The sequence below is a fragment of the Hydra vulgaris genome, chromosome 08 (assembly GCF_038396675.1).
Source record: "Hydra vulgaris chromosome 08, alternate assembly HydraT2T_AEP".
Lineage (NCBI taxonomy): Eukaryota > Metazoa > Cnidaria > Hydrozoa > Anthoathecata > Hydridae > Hydra > Hydra vulgaris.
The window spans coordinates 4,627,607-4,650,708 of NC_088927.1; the positions used below are offsets into that span (position 1 = coordinate 4,627,607).

General features: G+C 29.8%; 1 protein-coding gene across 2 annotated transcripts in view; it reads left to right on the plus strand.

Moving 5' to 3' along the window:
- LOC136082905 (ubiquitin carboxyl-terminal hydrolase 7-like) overlaps positions 1 to 23,102 on the plus strand; it is a 157,998-nt gene that overhangs the window by 28,005 nt on the left and 106,891 nt on the right. For both annotated transcript variants that reach the window (XR_010639822.1, XM_065802316.1), the window contains exon 5: positions 10,645 to 10,753. Coding sequence is in view for 1 of the 2 variants with exons in the window: in XM_065802316.1 (XP_065658388.1) it covers positions 10,645 to 10,753 (109 nt within the window). In the remaining variant the exon portion in view is untranslated. The remainder of the gene's footprint in view (positions 1 to 10,644; positions 10,754 to 23,102) is intronic.

Consider the following 23,102-nt stretch of genomic DNA (forward strand, 5'->3'; position numbering starts at 1 on the left):
TCTCAGAGAGGCTGATTTCATTAACAGCTACAAAATATCAGAGTATTAACAGTGCCATGTTGCACATGGATGGTATCCCTGTAAATGCTTTTGGTGCGAATTATCAAAGCCACATAAGGAGCCCTATGTTAGGAGTTAGGGCTAAGTAAAAAAACTGAGAAAATTGCATAGCTGAATGCTTAAAAGGTTCTGCTCTATGAATGAGTCAAGTACTCTTTAAACTTAAATCATGCCAAAAGTAACCCAAAATATTAAACATTAAAAACCATTTCCACCACCAAACTGTTTTAATATATCTTTTATAATATTCATGGCTTGCGAAGCAACCTTCCATCAGTTGAATCTTACCTCCTAATTCACCAGACTTGCTTGCTCTTAGTGAGACTAATTTAAATTCTGCTGTTCCTTTTTTTGATCTTAGTGTTGATGGGTACTATCCTTTGATTTGCAAAGACTCCAATAGTCACATGCTTGACTTGGAGGTATACATACGCATCAGTTCACCTACTTTTTGTAAAATCAGATTCGAATCCTTTAACCATTCTTTTATATACTTCCGCTTAACACCTCTTCACTCTATCACCTTTTGCTTTGTCCTTCTTCTTCCCAAGACTGCACTGTTTTAGATGTTATTTCTGATCAAATAAACCATGTCCTTTCTCTTTATCCCGTTGTTGATGTTATTGTTATCGGTGACTTTAATGCTCATCACACTGACTGACTTGAATTGGCTCTAATGCAACTGACCCTGCTGGAAATAAAGCCTATAACTTCTTCATTTTTCAATCTCTTACTCAGATAGTTAACTTTGTGACTCGTTTTCCTGACAAACCTAATCATTTACCTTCACTCCTTAGTTTATGTCAGGTCTCTAATCCAAGCTTGTGTTCAGTTTCTCCTTTTTCTTTTTTAGTTGGTTCTGACCATGCAATGATCTCTTTAAATCTTTCATCTTGTACTTCTGACTCACCCTATCATTGCACTACTCACTACTATTCTAAAGCTGACTTTGATTCTTTTTGTGATTTTCTTCGTGATGGTCCTTAGGTTGATATCTTTTCCCTCTCAGCTGAAAAATGCACTTTTTGTGTAACCTCCTGGATTCATGCAGGAATGGAAACTTTTATTCCTTCTTGTCAGTTCCAAGTCAAGCCTCATTTAACTCCATGCTCCATGGTTTTCACCCTCTTGTGCAACTGCTATATCTAATCGTAAAAATTTTTTTCAATGTTTTCAAAAGAACAACTCTTTTGAGAACAAACAGCTATTTACTATTGCAAGAAATTGATTTAAAAAAGTGCTCAGTTCACTAAATCTCCTATCTTATATCAGAAGTTAGGCTTTAGAAGCTTTTGGAAAATCTTCAGCAGCTTTGTTAACAAAGGTAGGTCTAACATTCCATCTCTAATTCATGACACTGATCTTATTACCTCTCCCAAGGATAAGACAGAAGTATTTGCAAAGAACTTTTCTTCTAATTCGGCTCTTAAATCTTATGGCCATTCTCTTCCTTCCATTTCAATTAAACAGGTTAAACCATTGTTAGACATTCGAATCACTCCAGCTTCCATTGCTAAAGTCATATCTTCATTAAACTCTTCTGCAGCTTGTGGTCCAGACAACATTCCTGTCATAGTTTTACAAAATTGTTCTCCAGAACTCTCTTTAATTCTCTCTAAACTATTTAATAAGGGCTTGACTAAGTCTTGTTTTCCTGCCTGCTGGAAAATGGCATCTGTTGTTTCAATTTTCAAAAACTCAGGTGAACATTCTGACCCTTCCAATTATCCTCTAATCAGTCTTCTTTCTGTTATTAGTAAGGTCTTTGAGTCTTTGGTAAACAAATTACTCACATCCTATCTTGAGTCAAATAACTTACTGTCAGACAATCTATATGGTTTTCAGTCCTCTTGCTCTACGGCTGTCTTGCTAACTGCTGTTACTGAAAGATTTTATCTTGCATTAGATTGAGGCGGAGAGGCTAGGGTTATTGCTCTTGACATATCTAAGGCTTTTGAAAAAGTTTAGCATGCTGGTTTCTCCATAAGCTTGTTTCATATGGTGTATCTGGGAACGTTTTTGAGATCATTAATTCATTTCTTTGTAACCGCTTTATTAAAGTCATGCTCGAAGGCCAACACTTTTCTTTATTTCCAGTAACTTCTGGGGTACTGCAAGGCTTTATCCTTGGTCCTGTTTTGTTTCTTATCTACATTAATGATCTTCTCGACAACCTTACATCTAAAGTAGCTCTTTTTGCTGATGACTCAACTTTAAACTCCTGTCTTGACAAACGGTCTTCTCTTTTCGATTGCTTCTAATAGGCAGCCGATCATGAATCTGATCTCACTTCTGTAACAGATTGGGGCTCACAGTGGCTCGTAAGTTTTAACTCCAACAAAACTCAGTTATCTACTGCAAATAACTATTTCAGTACTGTTGACATTCCTATATTAGTGAATGGCAACCCTCTCATTGAGTTCTCTTCTTTATGTCTTTTTGGATTATTGTTTACTACTGACCTTTCATGGAAACCTTTTATACAATTGATTGCTAAATTAGCATCTGCTAAGGTTGCTGCTCTTTATCGTGCTTGCCATTTTCTCTCTTCTGATTCCATTCTACAAATCTCTTTTTTGTACCTGTATAGAATACTGTTGTCATGTCTTGGCTGCTTCTTCTAATAATGCTCTTTCTCTTCCAGACAATGTCCAAAAACTGATTGTAAACGTAGTTGAATCTGCTCTATTTACTAAGCTTGAGCCTCTTTCACATGTAAAGTTGCATCTCTTTCTCTTTTCTACAAATTCTATCATGGTCACTACTCAAAGGAGCTATAATCTCTAGTTCCATCAATTAAAACTCATTCTCGTTTGACTCTTCATTCAGCAAAATCTCATTATTTTACTGAATCTGTCTCTGCATGCTCCAAAAACTTTTATTTGTTTAATTTTATCCCCCGCACTTCAACCCTTTAGAACTCTCTGCCATCTTCATGTTTCCCTGACTTATACAACCTTCAACTTTTAAAGTTTTCTGTCAACCGTTTCCTTGCTCTATAACTCTATTCTTTTTTTTCTAGTGACTCTTAACTTGATAGTGGTTGCTTGCAGCCTTGTTGGGAGTAAATCAGAATAAAATTAAAAAATTAAAAAAAAAAAAATTAAGCCTTTTAAACAGGTGTTTTTTATAGTTTAGCTTATAATAAAATCCTGTGCCACTACAAAAATGTAAACTTTAATAAAATAATAATAAAATGTCTAAGATTTTTAATATAAAATATTTTATTAGAAATTTCTGATTAGAAAAACAAAATTTTTGAATATAGGTAGCTAGCTCTAGATATATTCAAAAATTTGGATTGCACTAGTGTGGAGTTTGTATATATAGTAATAATAATAACAATAATAATAATAATAACAATAATAATAAAAGTGAAAATAATAATAATAATAACAATAATAGAAATCAGGGTTGCAAAAAAATCATTTTTTTTTTAAAAAACCATGGGTTTTTTTTTAAAAAAAAAAAAAAAGGTCTTTTGGTTTAAACTCTTTTTTTTTCAAATAAGCCGTGTTTAATCAACTTTTTCAATTAAAAAAAAGCATTTGTTGTTTTACTTAAGTAAATTATATTTTCTATTAACATTATTACTGTAATTCATCAACCTATACATCATTATTTAATGAACGAGCCCAAAAGTTGAAATAATTCTTTCTTGTCCAGCACTAGAAGCTGGTGCATTTAACAAACCTTCAATATCCATGATGTTGCAGTCCAAAGATTTTAGAGATTTCCACCATTCTATTGGTGATACATTTTTTAAAATAGATTCACTATACAAATAGCTTTTATCGAATTTGCTCAAGCTTGATAATTATTTCATAAATATTTTATTATTAGTGTAACATGCTTGCTCACATTTTCAATGTTAAGATCATTTGCTAAAAGATTTAGCATGTGAGCAGTACACCCATAAGTAATTATTCAGATACCTCCTTCAGATGACAATACTTGTCACATTGATTTTATATTAGATTTCGGTTAAGCGACTTTTTATCATTTTTTAACTTTTTAATTATTCTATAAGCGGTAAGATAAAAGAAGTAATTAATTTTAAAAAAAGTCACATTAACTTTTGAATAGCGTTTTTGTAAAAATATTTGTTACAAAAGTTTAAATGACAATTATGCTTGATATAAGCCTTATTTACTAATGAAAAAAACTCAAATAAAATTAAAAGTTTATTTTCATTTTTTTTTTTACTTTATTGTAATGATTGATTTTTCAAGCTTAAAGCAAAGATCATAATAACATAATTTAGTTCTGATAAAAAATATATGATTTAATTTAAAACTATTTTAATAAAAAAAAAAACAATTTTATTAAAAGTATATAATTTAATTTTGATTTTAAAAGTATATAATTTAATTTTGATTTTAAAAGTATATAATTTAATTTTGATTTTAAAAGTATATAATTTAATTTTGATTTGAAAAATATATATAAGTTTATTAAAATTAAAGTAAACACTTGGGCTGTAACCCTTGAATTTATTTAAACTTGACTAAACTGTCAAATTTATTACAAATATTACTAAATATTATTCAATATTGAAATTTTATTTGTTCTTAAAAAAAAATTAGCTCATTTTTATCGCAATTATTTTTTTCGGTTTTCCTTCTTAAACTTTTTTTTTTTTACTTAAAATTAAATTTTAAATAAACAGCTGCAATCGATAATTTGCACAAAACATAAGTTAAACTCTTTTTTTTATTACGCAAGTTAAATCGCAGCGATTATTTTTAATAAATGACATACATTTTATAAATGACATATATAATTTTAATAATAAAATAATAAACTAATAAACTTTTAATAAATAAAGTAAATAAATTAACGTATTTTTTAAATAAAAAATTATTACTAGTTGCAAAGTCCCAATTAGAAATTTAAGAAATAATCATTTTAAAAATTTAAATTAACATATTTTAATTCATTTATGCGAATGTCAAGAAATGAAAGAAATTGGTTTATATCAAACATTTTTAAAAATGCAATATTAAATTTAACTATTTAATATTAAAAAAATAAAAAAATAAAAATATTCCTTTGTAGAAATAATAAACAAGCCATTAAATAACATTTACCTTGTTTCATGGTAATTAATATTATTGCACTAATTTAGAAGATAATTTTATGGTGTCAAATATCGTGTAAAACTAATGCATTAAACATTTTTTATTTAAAACAAGGTCTGCTTCTCTTGCCAGTTGTGTAAGATATAAAATGGTTACAATAACTTCAAAAAAGTTTTATTAAATTTTATATATTATTGAACTTCAATGTCTTATATGTTTAAAAAATAGTAAATATAACTTATTAATGTACACAACTTTTATTATTTAAATATATATATATATATATATATATATATATATATATATATATATATATATATATATATATATATATATATATATAATAAACCATAACAACTGGTGTAAACAGTTGTGAAATGCTTATTTAGTTTTCTTTCTCTTTTCTACAAATACTATAATGGGTGCTGCTCTAAAGAGCTAGCGTCTCTTGTGCCATCTACTAAAATTCATTCTTTTATTACTTGTTATTCAATTAAGTGTCATCCTTTTTCTGTGACTGTTCCTAAGTGCTTCAAAAACTCTTATTCGTCTAGTTTTTTCCCTCAAACATCAGTTCTTTGGAACTCACTTCCTTCATCTTGCTTTCCTGATTCATATAATTTGCAATCCTTTAAGTCGTCTGTTAATCGTTATCTTGCTCTACAATCTTTATCGTTTCTCTTCCAGTAACTTCTAACTCTAATTAGTGGTTGCTTGCAGCTTTGTTGAATGTGAAGATGTTTAAAAAAAAAAAAGTTAATTTTTTTGTTGTTTTGTCTTAATAATTAATTTCTGCAAAGTTAAATGCAGAGTCCCAAAAGAACTCTGGCTTTATATCTCTATTTTTTCCTGGTCTCTTGGTCAATTCCTGATAGATATGAAAGTAATGGCTCTGATCAGAAATCGCAGCAGCACAATAAGAGGAAACCCATGGAAAAGTGAGGCTTTACTTGGAATTGTCAAAAGGGAATAAAGAATTCTGCGCTAGCCTGATTCTAAGAAGTTACATATGAAGCACATTTTTCAGCAGGAAGGCAAAATTTTTCTACCCAAGGGCCACCACGAATAAAATTACTGAATTAATCCCATTCAGCTTTAAGGTAGTTGTAAGAGGTACTATGATAGGGGCATTCTGATGATGAAGAAGAATGAGATAATATATTTAGAGAGATCAAACCGTGATTAGAAGCACCTAAGGGTGAATGTGGAGAAACTGAGCACTGACTAGGATCAGAAACAAGTCAAGCAGAGAAGCTATTGATTCGGATTGTCTGGAAAGCAAGTTGAAAAGTTCATTATTTGTGTTAGAGATTGAAAAAGGCAAAAGTTGTGGGCTTTAATAGCTACAGAGTCACTGACACTAAAGCCAAGCCATTCAGTGTGATGAGCATTAAAGTCACCAACAAACAATAATATTGGCTGAAGGTTAAAGAGAGAGGGCTTAGTCACTTTGATGAGAAATAGCATCAAAAAGCGTGTAGTCTTGAGATAAGGAAGAGTGATATAAAATAAAGAGATAGGCTGAAGTTGTGCTAAACAAAAGCACATAAAAGAATAGTCTATGGATTCAAATCTAGTTTCCCGACAAATTGGTGAATTCTTACGAATGTAGATGCCCAGGCCAAGCATCTGACTATTGGAGTCATTATGAATTAAAGGAAGATTACCATAAACACTAAGATCAAAAGATGAGACAACCAAATTCAAATTTGTCTCATAAAGAGCAAATATTTCTGGTGAACTTTACAAGAGATAAGACTCAACAGAATAAAAGTTACTTTGAAGACCATGAATGTTAGTGAGTGATAGATTTAGAGAACTCGGTGATGACAATGGTTTTTTGTGTTTTATAGTTTTTGGTACTTTGATCATTTTGAAATTTGTTAGAAAACTTGGCTTAAAGCACAGATAGTATTCATGAGCTCCATGACAGGGGGTGTTTTGTGTCAGAGTTAGCTTATCCTAGCCTTTGTCTAAAAAAGCATATCCTACAAGGCAGCTGGACATAAAGCAGTTTGTGGAATTTCGAAAAAAAAATTCTGGGTGTAGCTCTTTACAAAAGTATTGTCATTTTGTGTACTATATCCTTCCTTTGATATATTTTGAAGATGATTTGTAATATTTTTTCATATTGTCATGATGAATTTTATAATTTTGAATAAGATCTCTATATAGTCAATGTTCTCTTAGTGCTGTTAATTTCATAACTCATAACCTTGCTTCATAGCATAGTTTTTTTAATTCTAGGTGCTAGTTTGGTTACAAGTCAGTTCATTATATTTCAACCAATTATAAGAAAACTTTTTAGGACACTCTCTGATTTCCCTGGTTTTCACATCTGCCTTATGTAGATAGGTAAATTTGAAAATTTAGACTTCCAAGTACAGAAATTATAGCATGTTCTGAAATTATAGCATGACACAGTGGCCCCCCCCCTCAATTTACAAATGGTCAAAATAGACTACCCTAGAGCCTTATAACTTTTTTCTCACTTTCATTAAGTGTCTCATTTAGTTAGAACTATTTTCTGGATAAAAATCTCTTTAAAAATGTGGCTTTTATTAACTTGTATCATATTAGAGAAAAATTATGACTTCATTAACTTTGGAAAAATCTGAATATTGCTAAAATATGCTAAAATAAATATGCTAATTACTGTGTGGTTTGGTATATATATATACAGTGGTGAAAAAAGTCATGTGTCCAGATAATTTTTAATAGAATTTCTTGCTTGATAAAGCAGAAACACCAAACAATATTTGTACATTGTTAGCCTTTTTTATAAACTACAGTAAATAGTTAGTCGAGAAGTGGAAGAGTTACTAATACTTAGTAAGTCCACCCTTAGCTAAATGCAGCTGTTCAATTGGTTGTAGCATAGACAATAAGATCTTGAAGGTGCTTTGAAGTGATGTTATTCAAGGCATTTTACAGGAAGTTCTAAAGTTCATCCTGATTGTGTGGTTTTTTACCCCTGATGGCCCTGAACAGGATTTTCCATACAGGTTCAATTGGATTCATATCTTCGTTCTGGGGTGGCCATTCCATTTGCTTAACACCCTTATTGTGAAAGAAATCACACGCTCGCTTAGCTTTGTGACAAGGTGCATTATCATGTTGGAAGATAATGGAACCTCTTCTGCCATAAAGCTCTCTGGCTGAAGGTAGCATGTGATTTCTTAACACTTGAAGATATTGGTCTTGATTCATGTTGCCTCTGCAATGATACAAATGACCAACCCCATGCCAGGATATGCATCCCCAAACCATTAGAGATCCACCACCATGTTTTACAATGGGAACTATGCAATCGGGATGAAACCTCTCACACTTTCTTCTCACAGTTACCCTCTTTACTCCACACAAGACCTGGAATGAACTTTCGTCACTCCACAGCACTTTTTTTTTAATCTTTTAAAGTCCAGCCTTGATGAGCAGTTGCAAAGTCAAGTCTTCGGTGACAATGTAAGGCTGTAAAAGTGGCTTCTTCACAGCTACACAAGCGCTGAAGCCCCACTTTTTGTAGTTTATTGTTGACAGTTCTATCTGTAATACTGACATCATGATGATCAGACATCAAAGCCTGTATTTCCACAGCAGAATGGCAATGGTTCTCCAAACTGAGGCGCACAATGGTCCTATCCTCTCAAGGTGTTATCCTTTTTGGCTGTCCACTTCTAGATCTTTTACTTTCCCTATTATTTTTTACTTCATCATTACTCTTGTAACTGTGTTCTTCGAAATCTTTATCTCTGATGCAACTTTGCTGTAACTTTTGTGACTCTCAGTAACTTTAGCTAGCTCGTCATTCACTCCTGGCAAGTTTTTTATTTCCAGGCATACTTGTATAATTGGCTGATGAATTTATTAATTTTTAGTAAGTAGATCTATAATAAAACTCAAGAATAGTTCAAGACGGTATTAAAACAGGACATAAATATTAATAACAAAGTAAAATCATTAATTATTAATCATAACACACGTAAATATCAAATAATTATTATTGTGCAACATATGGAAAACAACATTATGGTCAGTACAAACACTACACAAAATCAATCAATGTATCTCAATACTAAGAATGCCAAACTGTGCAAAAGTGACTAATGTGCGCAGACTAATCACTTAAATAAAAAGATTAAAAAAATTCAATACATTTTACTAAATGAACTCCAAAACTAATATGGATTTTAGCCTGTCATGCAAGTATTGAACAATGTGATATTTGTGATTCAAAATTTCAAAATGATTCAATGATTATTGATCTATTATTTATAACTGTTTGGGATCAAAACTTCAATATTTAATATTTAATATTTAATTAAAGATATTTAATATTTAATTCAAAAATCTACATTATTGTTATTTATATGTACTTAGAATGTACTACAAAGTACATTCTAAGTACATATAAATAACAAACTCTGTAAAATAAACTAAATTTGTGGTCAGACGAATAACTTTTTTCTGCCACGGTATATATATATATATATATATATATATATATATATATATATATATATATATATGTATGTATGTATATATCTGTATATATTTTTTAATTATTTACCTCCCAAGGTCAAGAGGGCCACTACAGTCGAGGAGGCTAATATTTGTGGTTACAACCCTTTCTCAACTCTATAACTCCAAAACATGAACCTTGATGAACAAGGCCACTGCACGGAGCAACAAGTTAAGCGCGGTACTACCAGGGACGTGGTGTGGATCGAACTCAGAACTTTTTGCTTATGAAGCGAGCACTCTACCACTACACCACTACCATATTATATATGTTATATATATATTGTATATATATATTATATATGTATATAATATATGTTATATATATATTATATATTTTATATTTATTATATATATATATATATATATATATATATATCTGTATATATACATATATATATATATATATCTGTGTATATACATATATATATATATATATATATATATATATATATATATATATATATATATATATATATATATATATATATATATATAAATCTGTATATATATATATCCGTCGTTAAAGTGCATCAAAAATCAACAATTTTTAAAAATTGCCTTGTCTGAAATCTAACTTTGTTCTTTATAATAAAATAACACTAGATTTAAATATTTTTTAATAGAAAATATTTTTAGAGTTGCCCCAAGACCCTTGAACATATAAAGGGTTCCTAATATATGGTCAACTTGACTCAAAAAAAGCGAAATTATGTAAAAATTTAAAAAATCATTTTTGTTTTATAAAAAATATATTAAGAAAAACCTTGAAAAATACTTTTTATTTCAAAAATTTTCAAATCTAGTGTTATTTTATTATAAAGAACACATTTTGAACTCAGAGAAGGCATTTTTTGAAAACTTTTGTTTTTTGATGCTTACAAAAATTACTGCTCTGCAGTACCTTTTGTGTGGCACTGTGGCACACATTTTCTAAAAGTATATTTACACAGGTTTAGATGTTTTCTCTTGAATTTTTTAGTTGGGATTCAAAAAAGTTTACTGGTTATGTTGGTTTGAAAACTCAAGGTGCAACTTGCTACATGAACTCACTCCTGCAGACTTTATTTTTCACAAACCAATTGCGAAAGGTATGATTGGTTTTCATTTTAACTTGTTTTTTAAAAAATGAATCTCATTATAAATGATTAATACAATTTTTTTTCTTAATCATTGAATCAATTTAAGGTTAAATCAAAGGTTCAAAATAATTTAAATTATAATTAAAGTGGATTAATTATTATTAAGTTATTGTTTTTTAAAGTATTATAGTCATTGTATTTTTTTTATAGATTTTTTTTATAAATAGTATATAGGGATTATCTTTTTCTGGATATTTCCAGAATACCAGATATTTCTATAAATTTTTGTTTTTTCTGGATATCTAAATAATTTTCTGGTACTACAAAATATTTTGTTTTGTCATCAAATAATTAAAACATTAAAGTTATCGTTCATCAATTACTCTACGCTATATTTTACTTAGGGTGAGGCATTGTTTGTATAAATAATTTTTTCTTATCTGTACGCGTATATTTATTATTAAAGGGATTCCCAAGTGCTGAGACAAATTAGAGTAATTGCTCAGCTTTACGCAAATAAAAGTTTGAGCAAAATTGCAAAAAATGTTATTCATGTAAAGCTGAGCAATTTCTTGAAAACTCTGAGTAAAATTATTTACTTTTTTTTATTAACAAAATGTATGTATGTATTTAAATTATAGTATAAGTTTTGAGTTAAAAAATTACTGAATCAATTTATTCATTGAGATATTAACACAGGTATTCTTAAATACACAAAAAGCATTTTTATTCACATATCTTTCTGTATATATCTTGAAAATATTTTTCCGATTTTTTGCGGATATTATTAGGAAAAGATTTTCTGGATATTTTAAATATGACCAGGATAATCTCTGAATATAGTGTCAAGGATAATTCATCTACAACTGGTTTTAGTTTTATTTAGTGTCTCTCAATGTTTGGAGATTTTTGTTTTAAATCAATTTTATTACAGCATAATTTTTATCAAAGTTATTTTTTATTTGTCATAAGCTATGTTAAGCATAAGTTACAAGGTTATCACTTATTTTTGTCACTAACTTGGTTAGAATTCATTTAAAATGAAGCTAAAAATTTGTAAGATTATAATTAAATAGAGGCTAGAGGTTGTTCAACAAGCCACTTTTTACCAGGCCTCTAATTTTTGGTTTATTTTTTTGGTAATAAATTGTTATATTTATTATATTAAATTATTATATATAATTTTTTATATTTAAATTACACAGGTCTGCAAAAAAATTTTTTTAAAAAGCTGTTTGAAATTTGATAACTTTTTTTTTAATGTATTTCTCAGCGCTGATTTTGAAATGCAATCCATTTTTTTCATCACGTCAGGTTTTCTCACAAAAAAAAGATTATTTTTGGGTAAAAAAACAAAATTCAACCAATTTTTCACATTTTTCAAACGTTATAGAATTTTATTTTATGTATAAATCATCTTCTAAACTATATTTCAAAAATACTTACATTTCTCTTTCAGCTTATAAGTCCTTATTATAACGTTTTTGCTTTCTGTCGAAGCTTCTTTTATTGCTTTTCTGACTGTTGACTCGTTCAGGATCATCTCTCTTCAACATCCAGCAGTAGTCCACTATCATGTTGATGTTCAATCTTCCCTGATATCTTCTTTCCATTTCCTTGATGTCTTGGTGAAATCTTTCGCCTTGCTCTTCACTTACATCACCAAGTTTTGCAGGAAAGTAATCAAGATGTGAATGGAGAAAATGAACTTAATGCTCATGTTACAGCCCAGTTTCTTAAAGTTATTGAGCATGTCTGTGACAATGGTCTTGTAGTTTGGATATTTGTTGTTTCCTAGGAAACCGGTAAAAACTAATTTAAAGGATGTCCATGCTGCCTTTTCTTTTGTTTCCATTTTGTCCACAAAATTAGGGTCTCTCATAAGTTTTCTAATGTCTGGTCTGATAAAGATTCCTTCCTTTTGCTTTGCCTCTGATAAACCAAAAAACTGCCTGCAAAGATATTTGAAAGTCTCCCCTTCTTTTGGCAATGCCTTAACAAATTGTTTCATTAGCCCCAACTTAAGGTGAAGTGGTGGATCCTTTTTGGGATCCACAAGGCTTTTTCTCTCAACATTTTTAATCCCTACTTCTAAGGTTTTTCTCAAGGACGAAACTTTTTTTATGTAGTGCTGCTTTCTGTCTTGACTGTCCCATTCACAGAAAAAGTAAGGGAACTTTGTATAGCTACTTTGTTGACCAAGCAGCATTGAAATAACTTTTATATCCCTGCACAGTGTCCATTTTTGGTCTGAGTAGCTGAGTTTGTTTAAAACCAGTTCAAGGTTTTTGCAGCATTCTTTTAAGTGCACCAACTGGGATAGAACCATACTTTTTGCCATTGTGCAGAAGTACTGCTTTAAGGCTAATTTTTGATGAATTGATAAAAAGTCTCCACTCATCAGAAGCATGTTCTATTTTAAGACATGCCATAAGTCCAGGAACATCACTGCAAAATACCAGGTCACCTTCTTAAGAGAAGAAAGATGCAAATTTTTGATTGATACCAAGAAAAGGATGTACCTGGAGCCAACGTAATTTTATCTTTCAATCTAGATCCTAAAACTTCTGCTGAGTCTTTAGGAAGACCTAGGTCTCTAACTAAATCGTTTAGTTCAGGTTGTGAGAATGGAATGGGATCAGTTGTGCCAAGATCGTAGCAATCACTGTCTTCTTCACTATCACCTTGCTGAGCCAATGTCTTGTAATCATCTAAAATATCATCCAAAGAATCTGGAGGAGAGGGTATTGGTACTCCAGGTCCATGAGGAATAGGGCGAATGGCTGATTTAATGGTAGGGTAAGAAATATCCTTTTTTGTTTTTCAAATTGAAATCTTGCATGTTGCAAGAACAAAAATAACAGTCATCACTATGATTTTTGGGCTCCCTCCAAACCATTGGTATTCAATAACGTAACGACTGCTTTTTACCTTGAAATCATTGTCTCAGTTCTTCAACACATATTGAACAAACTTTGTGTGTAGCCCAAGACTTATCTTGATTGCCTAACTCTATACCAAAATAGGCAAAATATACCTTTTCAATAAAATCGGAGATGTTTCTTTGTTGCTTTTTAATGTTATAGTTACCACAAATGTAGCAGAAGCCATCTGGAGAGTTTATATATCCTTTGGTAGCCATAGACCATAAAACAACTTGTACTTTAGGCTAAATAATAGTTTGTGGAGATCTTAAAAACCAAAATTCAAACTTACTAGAGTACTGAACTATTAATAAAAAATATCGAAAAAGCTAAATCTAGACAAGCAGTTTGTGAAATAACTGTACGTGATGAAATTTTTTCACTATTTTTCGAAATCAGCGTTTAAAATACTATAAAAATCACTTATTAAATTTGAAACAATTTTTATGTCGCAGACCTGTGTTATTAGTAGTCATTATTGGTTGGGGTTTCAAAAGGGGACCCCAATAATGATTAGTTATAAACAAAAATAAAAATATTTAATAAATTTTTTGTTACACATTAAATATTTTTCTAATAATCTCTTTTGTTTAGACATAAAAAAAAGTGAAAGTACTGAACAGTTTTTATGTGTAAAAAAAATTTATCAAAAAAATATTTTATTGCATAAAAGTTTCAAAATGACATGCTGTTTTAAAACTCATGAGGCATGCAGAAGTTCTGTTTACATCATCCGGTTAAAAAAAAAATTGCCAATTAGCAAAACTTTTCCAGAAAAAAATTCAAAATGTTATAAACTATTTTAAGTTTTTTTAGAAAAAAAATTTATAAAAACATAATTTTTTAAATAGTTTTTTTTATGTAAAAAAGTTAATAGGAGCGTTGTTCACTCTTGTTGCTAGGAGCTACTCTCTACTTTGAGTCTAAGGTTATATTAGATTAAAAAGATTCTTAAGATAAGAGTGATGATCCTAAAAGAAGTTGGGAAAGCATTTTGGATCTTGGTCTGGAATTACTTTAGTTTATTTAAATATTAAAATCAATTACCAGCTACCAGGTGTTGCAATACAAAATTAAAGTTGGGATGATGGGAATTTCATTCACACCATGAACTTCCCATCCCAAAGATGGGACGGGAAATTTGTGATGTGAAATTATAGGAAATAATAACCAAAGAAAAAAAATCAAATAGTTGTTAATCCTCACTGTTGTGACCCTACAGGCCTTGGGAATAAACAATAAATGAAATAACAATAACAAAATATGGTTCAAATTAGTTAATATATAAGTTTTGTTTATTTAGGTTAGTTAATAAAAAAGTTATTACATAATGAATTTGACTATTTTAGTTAAACAACTAATTGCATAATAATGCTAAGACTAAGAATATTTTAGAGTAATTTGTTGCCTCTAATCACCCCGAAAGTATTTTAGAGTTGCCTCTAATAACCCCGAAAGAACCATAGAATGTTTTGTGGCAAAATGAAAAAACAATGAACCAATGTCTTGTAACCTTGGATCAGGCAGAAAATCAAAAATAATGACTGTTAAGAATATCAATCTTCTGAAAGATCTCTTGAATAACCTGTCTGGAAGAAATTTAAGTGTGATAATTCCTACATTGTTAAAACATTAAAAACAAAACATTTGTTATTTAAAGAAAAAACAAGTTCTTGATTGCACTGATGAACAGTTAGAGCAGTTGCAACTGGAACTTTTTTGTAAGTTCAGAAACTGTGATTTTGTCATTGATGGTAGTGAACGACCAGGGTTAATATTTGACCGAGGCCGGGTTTGATAAAATATAACCAGGGCTGGGTTTGTGACTGGGGCTGCATAAACATATATATATTCTAAAGTATTTTTTTTTATACAAAATTCATGTTATATTTTTTATATATATGCATATATAAACATCATTATGATCAACATGATCATCATAATCATCATCATCAGCATCAGCATCATCAGCAGCACCATCATCATCATAATTATAATCATCATTATCATCATCATCATTATCATTATCATCTTCTCTTTCAGCAAATACTACACCATATAAATACTAAATTTTATATAAATATGAAAGGATATTGTTTGCCAGCATCTAAATAAATAGCAAACATATATGATTATGCCCATAAAATGTATGCATAAAGCACATCTCAAAAGCTTTTATTTCTTCTGGACTAAAAGTTTGGAAGCTTTTATTCCTAATCTTCAATTTTAAGTCAAACCTCATTCTACTCCATATTTTTCACCGTCTTGAGCAGTTGCTTTATTAATAATTTATTTCATCTTTTTTACAAGAACATCTCTCTTAGGAACAAATGTCCTTTTATTATTCCAAGAAGCTTATGTAAAAAAGTGCCATCTGACGTTAAGCTCTGTTATTCTTAATTTACTAAATATTGTATCTTATATCAGATGTTAGGTTCTAGAGGCTTTTGGTTAGTCTTCAACAATGCCATTAACTAAAGTTTAACATATAATCTTATTGATAATATAATATTTAATAATATTTAATTTTTAAGAAGTGCTAAATAAGTGGCTCTAATTTTTCAAAACTCTAGAAAGCACTTTGACCTCTATAACTATCCTTCAATTAGTCTTCACTCTGTTATTAGATTTTTTATATTACTAGATTATTAAATTTAGTTTTAGATTATTAAATTTTAGATTATTAAATTTAGTTTTAGATTATTAAATTATTTCTTACTAACTGCAGTATTATAGTTATTCTTGAAGGCCTACACCTTCTTTTTTTCAAGTAACTTTAAGGGTACCACAAGGTATCTTGTGGTACCTTTAAATCTTCGCTCCTGTAATGTTTCTTATCTACAATATCAACAATCTTCATGAAAATTTAACATATAGAGTGGCTCTATTTGTTGACGACTCAACTTTATACTCTTGATAAAAAATATAGTCTTGATAAAAAATCTTCACTTTTTGTTTGCTTAGAACAAACAGCTGATTTTTCATCTGATGACTTTTCTGTTACAGCTTAAGGCTTGCTGTGATTTAAATTCGGGACTTAAAATCTGCAATTTTTGTTAGACAACAAAACTCATTTATTTACTGCAAAAAAATACTGCAATAATGATGGTATTCCTACATTGATGAATATCAACCCTCTTACTCTCAGACAAAGTCTAACAGCACATTGCAAATGTAATGCAGTCATGGTGTAGTGGTAGAGCAGAGTAGAGTAGATTAATACTACCAATTATATTAATTCCATGGACCAATTAAAAATTTTTAATTATGGACAATTATTTAAAAGCTAGATTGACAGTTAGAAACAACAATACACAAAATGTCAACTGATACAACACTATTAAGTTGCAACTCATTTCACCCCCCTTGTCAAAAAAGCTGCTTAGCTTAATAGCCAAGCTTTAAGATAAAATTATATCGAAAAATTACAACCTAATAAAAAAATTAAAGCAACTATATTAATTCAGACCATAGAGAAAGCCTAATTTAAAGAAAACGTTTTTCCTGCTTTTTACATTATTTTTGTATCATGCTTTTGTGATTTTACACAATTTCTTATGAACTACCCAATTTGCTTAAAAATTATCTGATCTTCTTTCAACATTTATTTACTTTTTTTTTAATTATAATATTTATTCGCTAGTTTTCATATTATTAGTTTTATAAAAAAAATTTTTCAGTTATACTTTAAATTCTACGCTTTTTAATTTCTTGCTCATTAAAAGAGTTTACTTCTGACCCTTACTAAATGTTTATTATTTTTGAGGCTAATATTTGTTATGGTCTATGTTATCAATGTTTTTTTTTATACTGATATTATTTATTTTCAAGATCACTTTAGGTTGCACGAGGTGTTCATTTTCTTACAATTTTGATTGGTTAGCATAATTCAAAATTGGTACCTATGAGAGTGTTAAGGTTAATGGAAGACTCTATAGTGTATTGTTGATTATTTAGTTGATTTTTTAATTAGGCATGTTGTTTTCCTCTTACCTAGAGTTGGTTCATTAACCAACTCTAAAAACTAGTAGGTATAAAATTAAGCAGGTACTTTTTACATAAATGTAAAAAGTACCTACTTAAGTTTTATATTATTTGCAGGAGAATTTTATTAGTATTTTTGTTTGCATTCTCATTTGAGTGGTTTAGTTTAATTTTAGTGTTTGTGTTGATATTTATTGTGTTTGAATGTTTCATACCAATAGCATGGTAAGTTATTTGTTTCTTTAAAAATATTTTGTGTGTGTGTGTGTGTGTTTGCATGTTTTCAATCAGAGTATGGTAAGTTTATTGATTTAATTATTTTTTTTTGTTTATGTAAATATATACATTAAATTATATATAGTTATACACTTACTATATAATTTCATCTAAAAAGTATTAGTGCTATACAAATTTTGGTAGGGTTGGGTTTTGACTATTTGTAGTGACTCCTTCTTACTGCAGGATAAAATATGTGTAAGTTGCGGGGTAAAACATAAGTGGCAATGACATTTATGCAGTTATTATTATACTAGTTTTTAGTGCTGATCCTCATCAAAATGCCAGTTATAATTGATATTATTTATTTATAAACTTTAACATATATATAATTCTGACATATATAAAACTCGCCCAATGGTCACACACGAGCAGTGAACGTCTGAGGGAAGAAATGAAGTACATTAGAATAAAGGAGAATTATTTTTCAAACAAAGCATATTTTAATAGTTGTCAAGACAAAAATAAAGATTAATAGAGGAATATTTAAAATAAGACAGACAATGCACCTAAACAGTACATACAACAGTACAAACAACAATAATAAAAAACAAATTGTTATATAAACACTAACATGAACTAAGATAAACAAAAAATATATCACCAAACAAAAAATAAATAAAACAAAAAATACATTAAAAAATAAAAAGTATGCAAACAACAATGAAAGGCCTCAGAATGGAAAAAAAACATTAATGCCAATGTGTAAACATAATCTGTGCAGCGACTAAGTAATAAACATCTCCTCAGAGTCGTGTCTATTATTACTGGCGTTTCGATCAGGACTTATAACTAGTTTATCCCGTCAGACTAACGTCATTGCCACTTATTCTTTACCCCGCGATTATTTATTTATCACCCAAAATAATTTTTTAACCAATCATTTGGCTTAAATTTATCTGGTCTTATTTTAGTATTTAGTTGATCTTATTACAATATTCTTTGGTGTATGATTTATCTGCTGATTTACATGTTGTTGCTGTTATCAAGGAGCTTTTGTGCTATATTATTGTACGTTCCTTACTCGGCTTTATTTTAATTTTCACAGACACAATTTTCGTCTTTTATTATTATTCAGAGAATATCTTATATCCTTCACTACATGTTTAAATCTTTACATTTTTGCTGGCGATATATATATGTTTTTTTCTACTTTCAAATATACTTGATTTTTAGTTATGATTTTAGTTGCGCGAGTTGTTTCATTTTCTTACACTTTAGATTGGTTAACAAAATTTGAATGAAGTATCTATGACAACGTTAGAGTTTTTTGAATACTCTATTATGTTTTATTTTATTTTAAAAGGGTTTTTAATAGGGTATATTGCCATTTGATTGTTTTTGGTTTATTTGTGCTGGAAATACCTTGTGGTTTGAATGGTCTTAGAGAAAATTTATTAGCATTTTCTTTTAGCATTTACAAATTTGGGTTTGGTTGGGTTTTGGCTATTTGTAGTGAATCCTTTTTTACTGCAGTATGGAATAGGCGTAAGTCGCGGGTTAAAGCATAAGTAGCTATGACGTTTGTCTGACGGGATAAACTAGTTATAAGTGCTGATCCTCATCGAAACGCCAGTAATAATAGACGTGACTCTGAGAAGATGTTTATTACTTAATCACTACACAAATTATGCTTACACATTGGCATTAATGTTTTTTTTCCATTTTGAGGCCTTTCATTGTTGTATGCATTCTTTTTATTTTTTAATGTATTTTTTACTTTATTTATTTTTTGTTTAGTGATATATTTTTTGTTTATCTTAGTTCATATTAGTATTTATATAACAATTTTTTTTTTTTTTCAATTGTTATTGTTAGTACTGTTTAGGTGCATTGTCTGTCTTATTTATATTTTAAATATTCCTCTATTAATCTTTATTTTTGTCTTGACAACTGTCAAAATATGCTTTGTTTGAAAAATAATTCTCCTCTATTCTAATGTACTTCATTTCTTCCCTCAGGCGTTCACTGCTCGTGTGTGACCATTCGGCGAATTTTATATATGTCAGAATTATATATATATATGCCAAAGTTTATAAATAAAACATAAGTGGCAATGACATTTACGCAGTTATTATTATACTAGTTTTTAGTGCTGATCCTCATCAAAATGCCAGTTGATACAACTCAAAGGAGGTGTTTATTACTTAACCACTACCAAAATCGTACTTACACATTATTAGAATGAATGGTTTTTTTTTTCATTCTTAGGCTTTACATTATTGCATGCATACTATTTGTTTGACGAATAAGGCCGCTGCGCAGAGAAACAAGTTGAGCGCGGTACTACCAGGGACATGGTAAAAATCAAACTCAGTACTTCTTGCTTATAAAGTGAGTGCTCTACCACTACACCACTACCGCTTAGCGCATTTTATTTTGTAAGTTTTTGTTTGGTGATAAATTTGTTGTACATCTTTGTTCATTTTGAATGTTTATAAAAATTTTATTTTGTGACCATATGAACATTTGGCAAATTTATATGCTAAAGTTTTTAAATGACATCAAAGACTTTATAAGTTTAGGTTCATTTTAAAATCTGCAGGTTTTAATAGTTAAGAAAAAATTTAGTAAAAAGTTACATTTACTTTCAGATGATAAATATTTATTGTTATTAAAATTTTTTTTCCTGCTGTCTGTTAAATAATTGTGGTCTCTTTAATAAATATTTGGTCTGTTGAATAATTATTAGTCAAAAAACTACACTTGATATTGATTTAAACAACTAATATTTTTAAAAATTCCATTTCAAAAATTAAATAACCTTGAAGTAGCAGATCACAAACAGGTGTGGTGTTATCTAAATAAGGGGTAGGTATATGATCAAATTGTGCGCCTGAAGAATCACTTTTTTTTCAATATCTTTGCTTCCAACAAGGCTACAACTGCTATAAGAGTGGGAAGTTGCTGGAAAAGAAAAGAGAAAGTTTATAGAACAAGATAGCAATTGACAGGCAACTTAAAAGATTGCAAATTAAATGAATCAGGAAAGCATAATGAAGTGAATTCCAAAGAACTAATGTTTGAGGAAAAAAAACTAGACAAATAAGAGTTTTTAGAACACTTAGGAACAGTCACAGAAAAAAGAAAAGACTTGATTAAATGACGAGTAACACAAGTATGAATTTTAGTAGATAACACAAGAGATGCTAGCTCTTTAGAGCAGTGCCCATTATAGTATTTGTAGAAATGAGAAAGAGAAGCAACATTATGACAATATGATAATGGTTGGAGGTTGGCTACAAAAGCAGGTCCAACTATGTTTATAATGCGTTTTTGCACCTTGTCTAAAAGAGAAAGGGCGTCATTCGAAGATCTGCTCCAGATATGGCAATAATATTTCATACAAGGACGGATTTGAGATTTATAGAGATAAAGAATAGAATGCTAAGCAAGAAAGAGTTGAGCACAATAAAGAGATGCAACCTTAGCAGATGCTTATTTTGCAATTAATTTGATATATGGTTTCCAAGAAAGATCCAAGAAGAAAAGAAATTAAGAATTAATCTTAGCAGATGAAGAGCATTGTGTACATTACCATTTATAAATATAGTTCATAAATATAGCAAGATCTAAATTATTGGGATAATGATTGGCTGAAAAAATTAGGTTTTATCTGAATTAAAATTTATCAGACACTGTGAGCCCCATGCTGTAGCAGAAGTGAGATCTTTTTCAAGCTCAAATGCCCCCTCCAAGCAATCAGAGAATGTTGGCTTCTTATCAAGACAAGAATAAATGGTGGTATCATCATTAAACAATGCCACCTTAGATGTGAGAAAATCTGAAAGATTGTTAATGTAAATTAAAATGAGTATAGAGTCAAGGGTAGAGCCTTGAGGAACCCCTGAAGTTACAGGATACAAAGAAGAGTGCTGTCCATCGAGGACAAGGTTTATACTATGATTGGAAAGGAAGGATTCAATAATCTTATAAAGATGTTACCTGATAAGTCGTAATAAGAAAGCTTATGGAGAAGACAAGCATGCCAAGCTTTATCAAAAGTTTTAGAAATGTCAAGAGCGACAGCCTTAACTTTTCCACCTCTATCTAATGCACAATAAAACCTATCAGTTATTACTGGTAGCAAATCAGCTGCAGAACAAGAAGATCGAAATTCATATTGAGGATCGGAAAGTAAGTTATTAGATTCAAGATAAGAGATTAAGTGCTTGTTAATTAAAGATTTTAAAACCTTGCTTATTATAAAAAGAAGACTAATGGGCTAATGGGATGATAGTTAGGCGAGTCACAACGCTTTCCAGAGTTTTTGAAAGTAAGGATAACAGATGCTGCTTTCCAGCATGCCGGAAAACAAGACTCCAATAAGCACTTAGTAAATAGTTTTGAAAGTATAGATAATAGCTTTGGAAAACACTCCTGCATGACTATAACAGGTATGTTGTCCGGACCACAAGCTATAAAATAGTCTTAGCAGAAAATCACTTTAGATACAGAAGCTGGAGTAATCCGAATGTCAAGCGATTGATCAACCTATTTGGCGGCTAAATCAGGTTGAACGCAACTAGTGAAATCAAGAGATATTATTGATGAAAAGTTCTTAGCACACAATTCAGCTTTATCTTTAGGTGAGGTGACAAAGTCTGAACCATACCATAAAAGAGGTGGAATAACAGATTTGCTCTTATAATTGATACTGTTTAAGATTCTCCAGAAATCACGAGAGTCTAATTTTTGAGATGAAATATGTGATTTTATGACCTGAGAATAGCGGGCTTTGGCATTAGACAAAATCTTTTTACAATGGTTTCTAGCAATAGTAAACAGACCTCTGTTTTTTGGAGAATTGTTTTACTGATAGATATGGAAGTAATGGTTTGGATTGGAAATTGCAGCAGCACAATGTGAGGAAAAAAATAAAGAAGATTGTGGCTTGACTTGGAATCATTGAGGGAGTAAAAGGTTCCAATCCAGCCTGAATTCAAGAATTTATGTAAGAAGCACGTTTATCCACAGAAAGACAAGAGATTTCTACCCAAGGGTCATCATGAAGAAAATCTCGCAAAGAGTTCCAGTCAGCTTTAAGGTAGTTAAAAATTAGTTAATTAGGTAGTTAATAAAAGGGATGATGATAGGGGTATTCTGATGATAAATAAGAATGAGCTAATAGTTTTAGAGAGATCAAACTGTGATCAGAAGCACCTAAAGGTGAA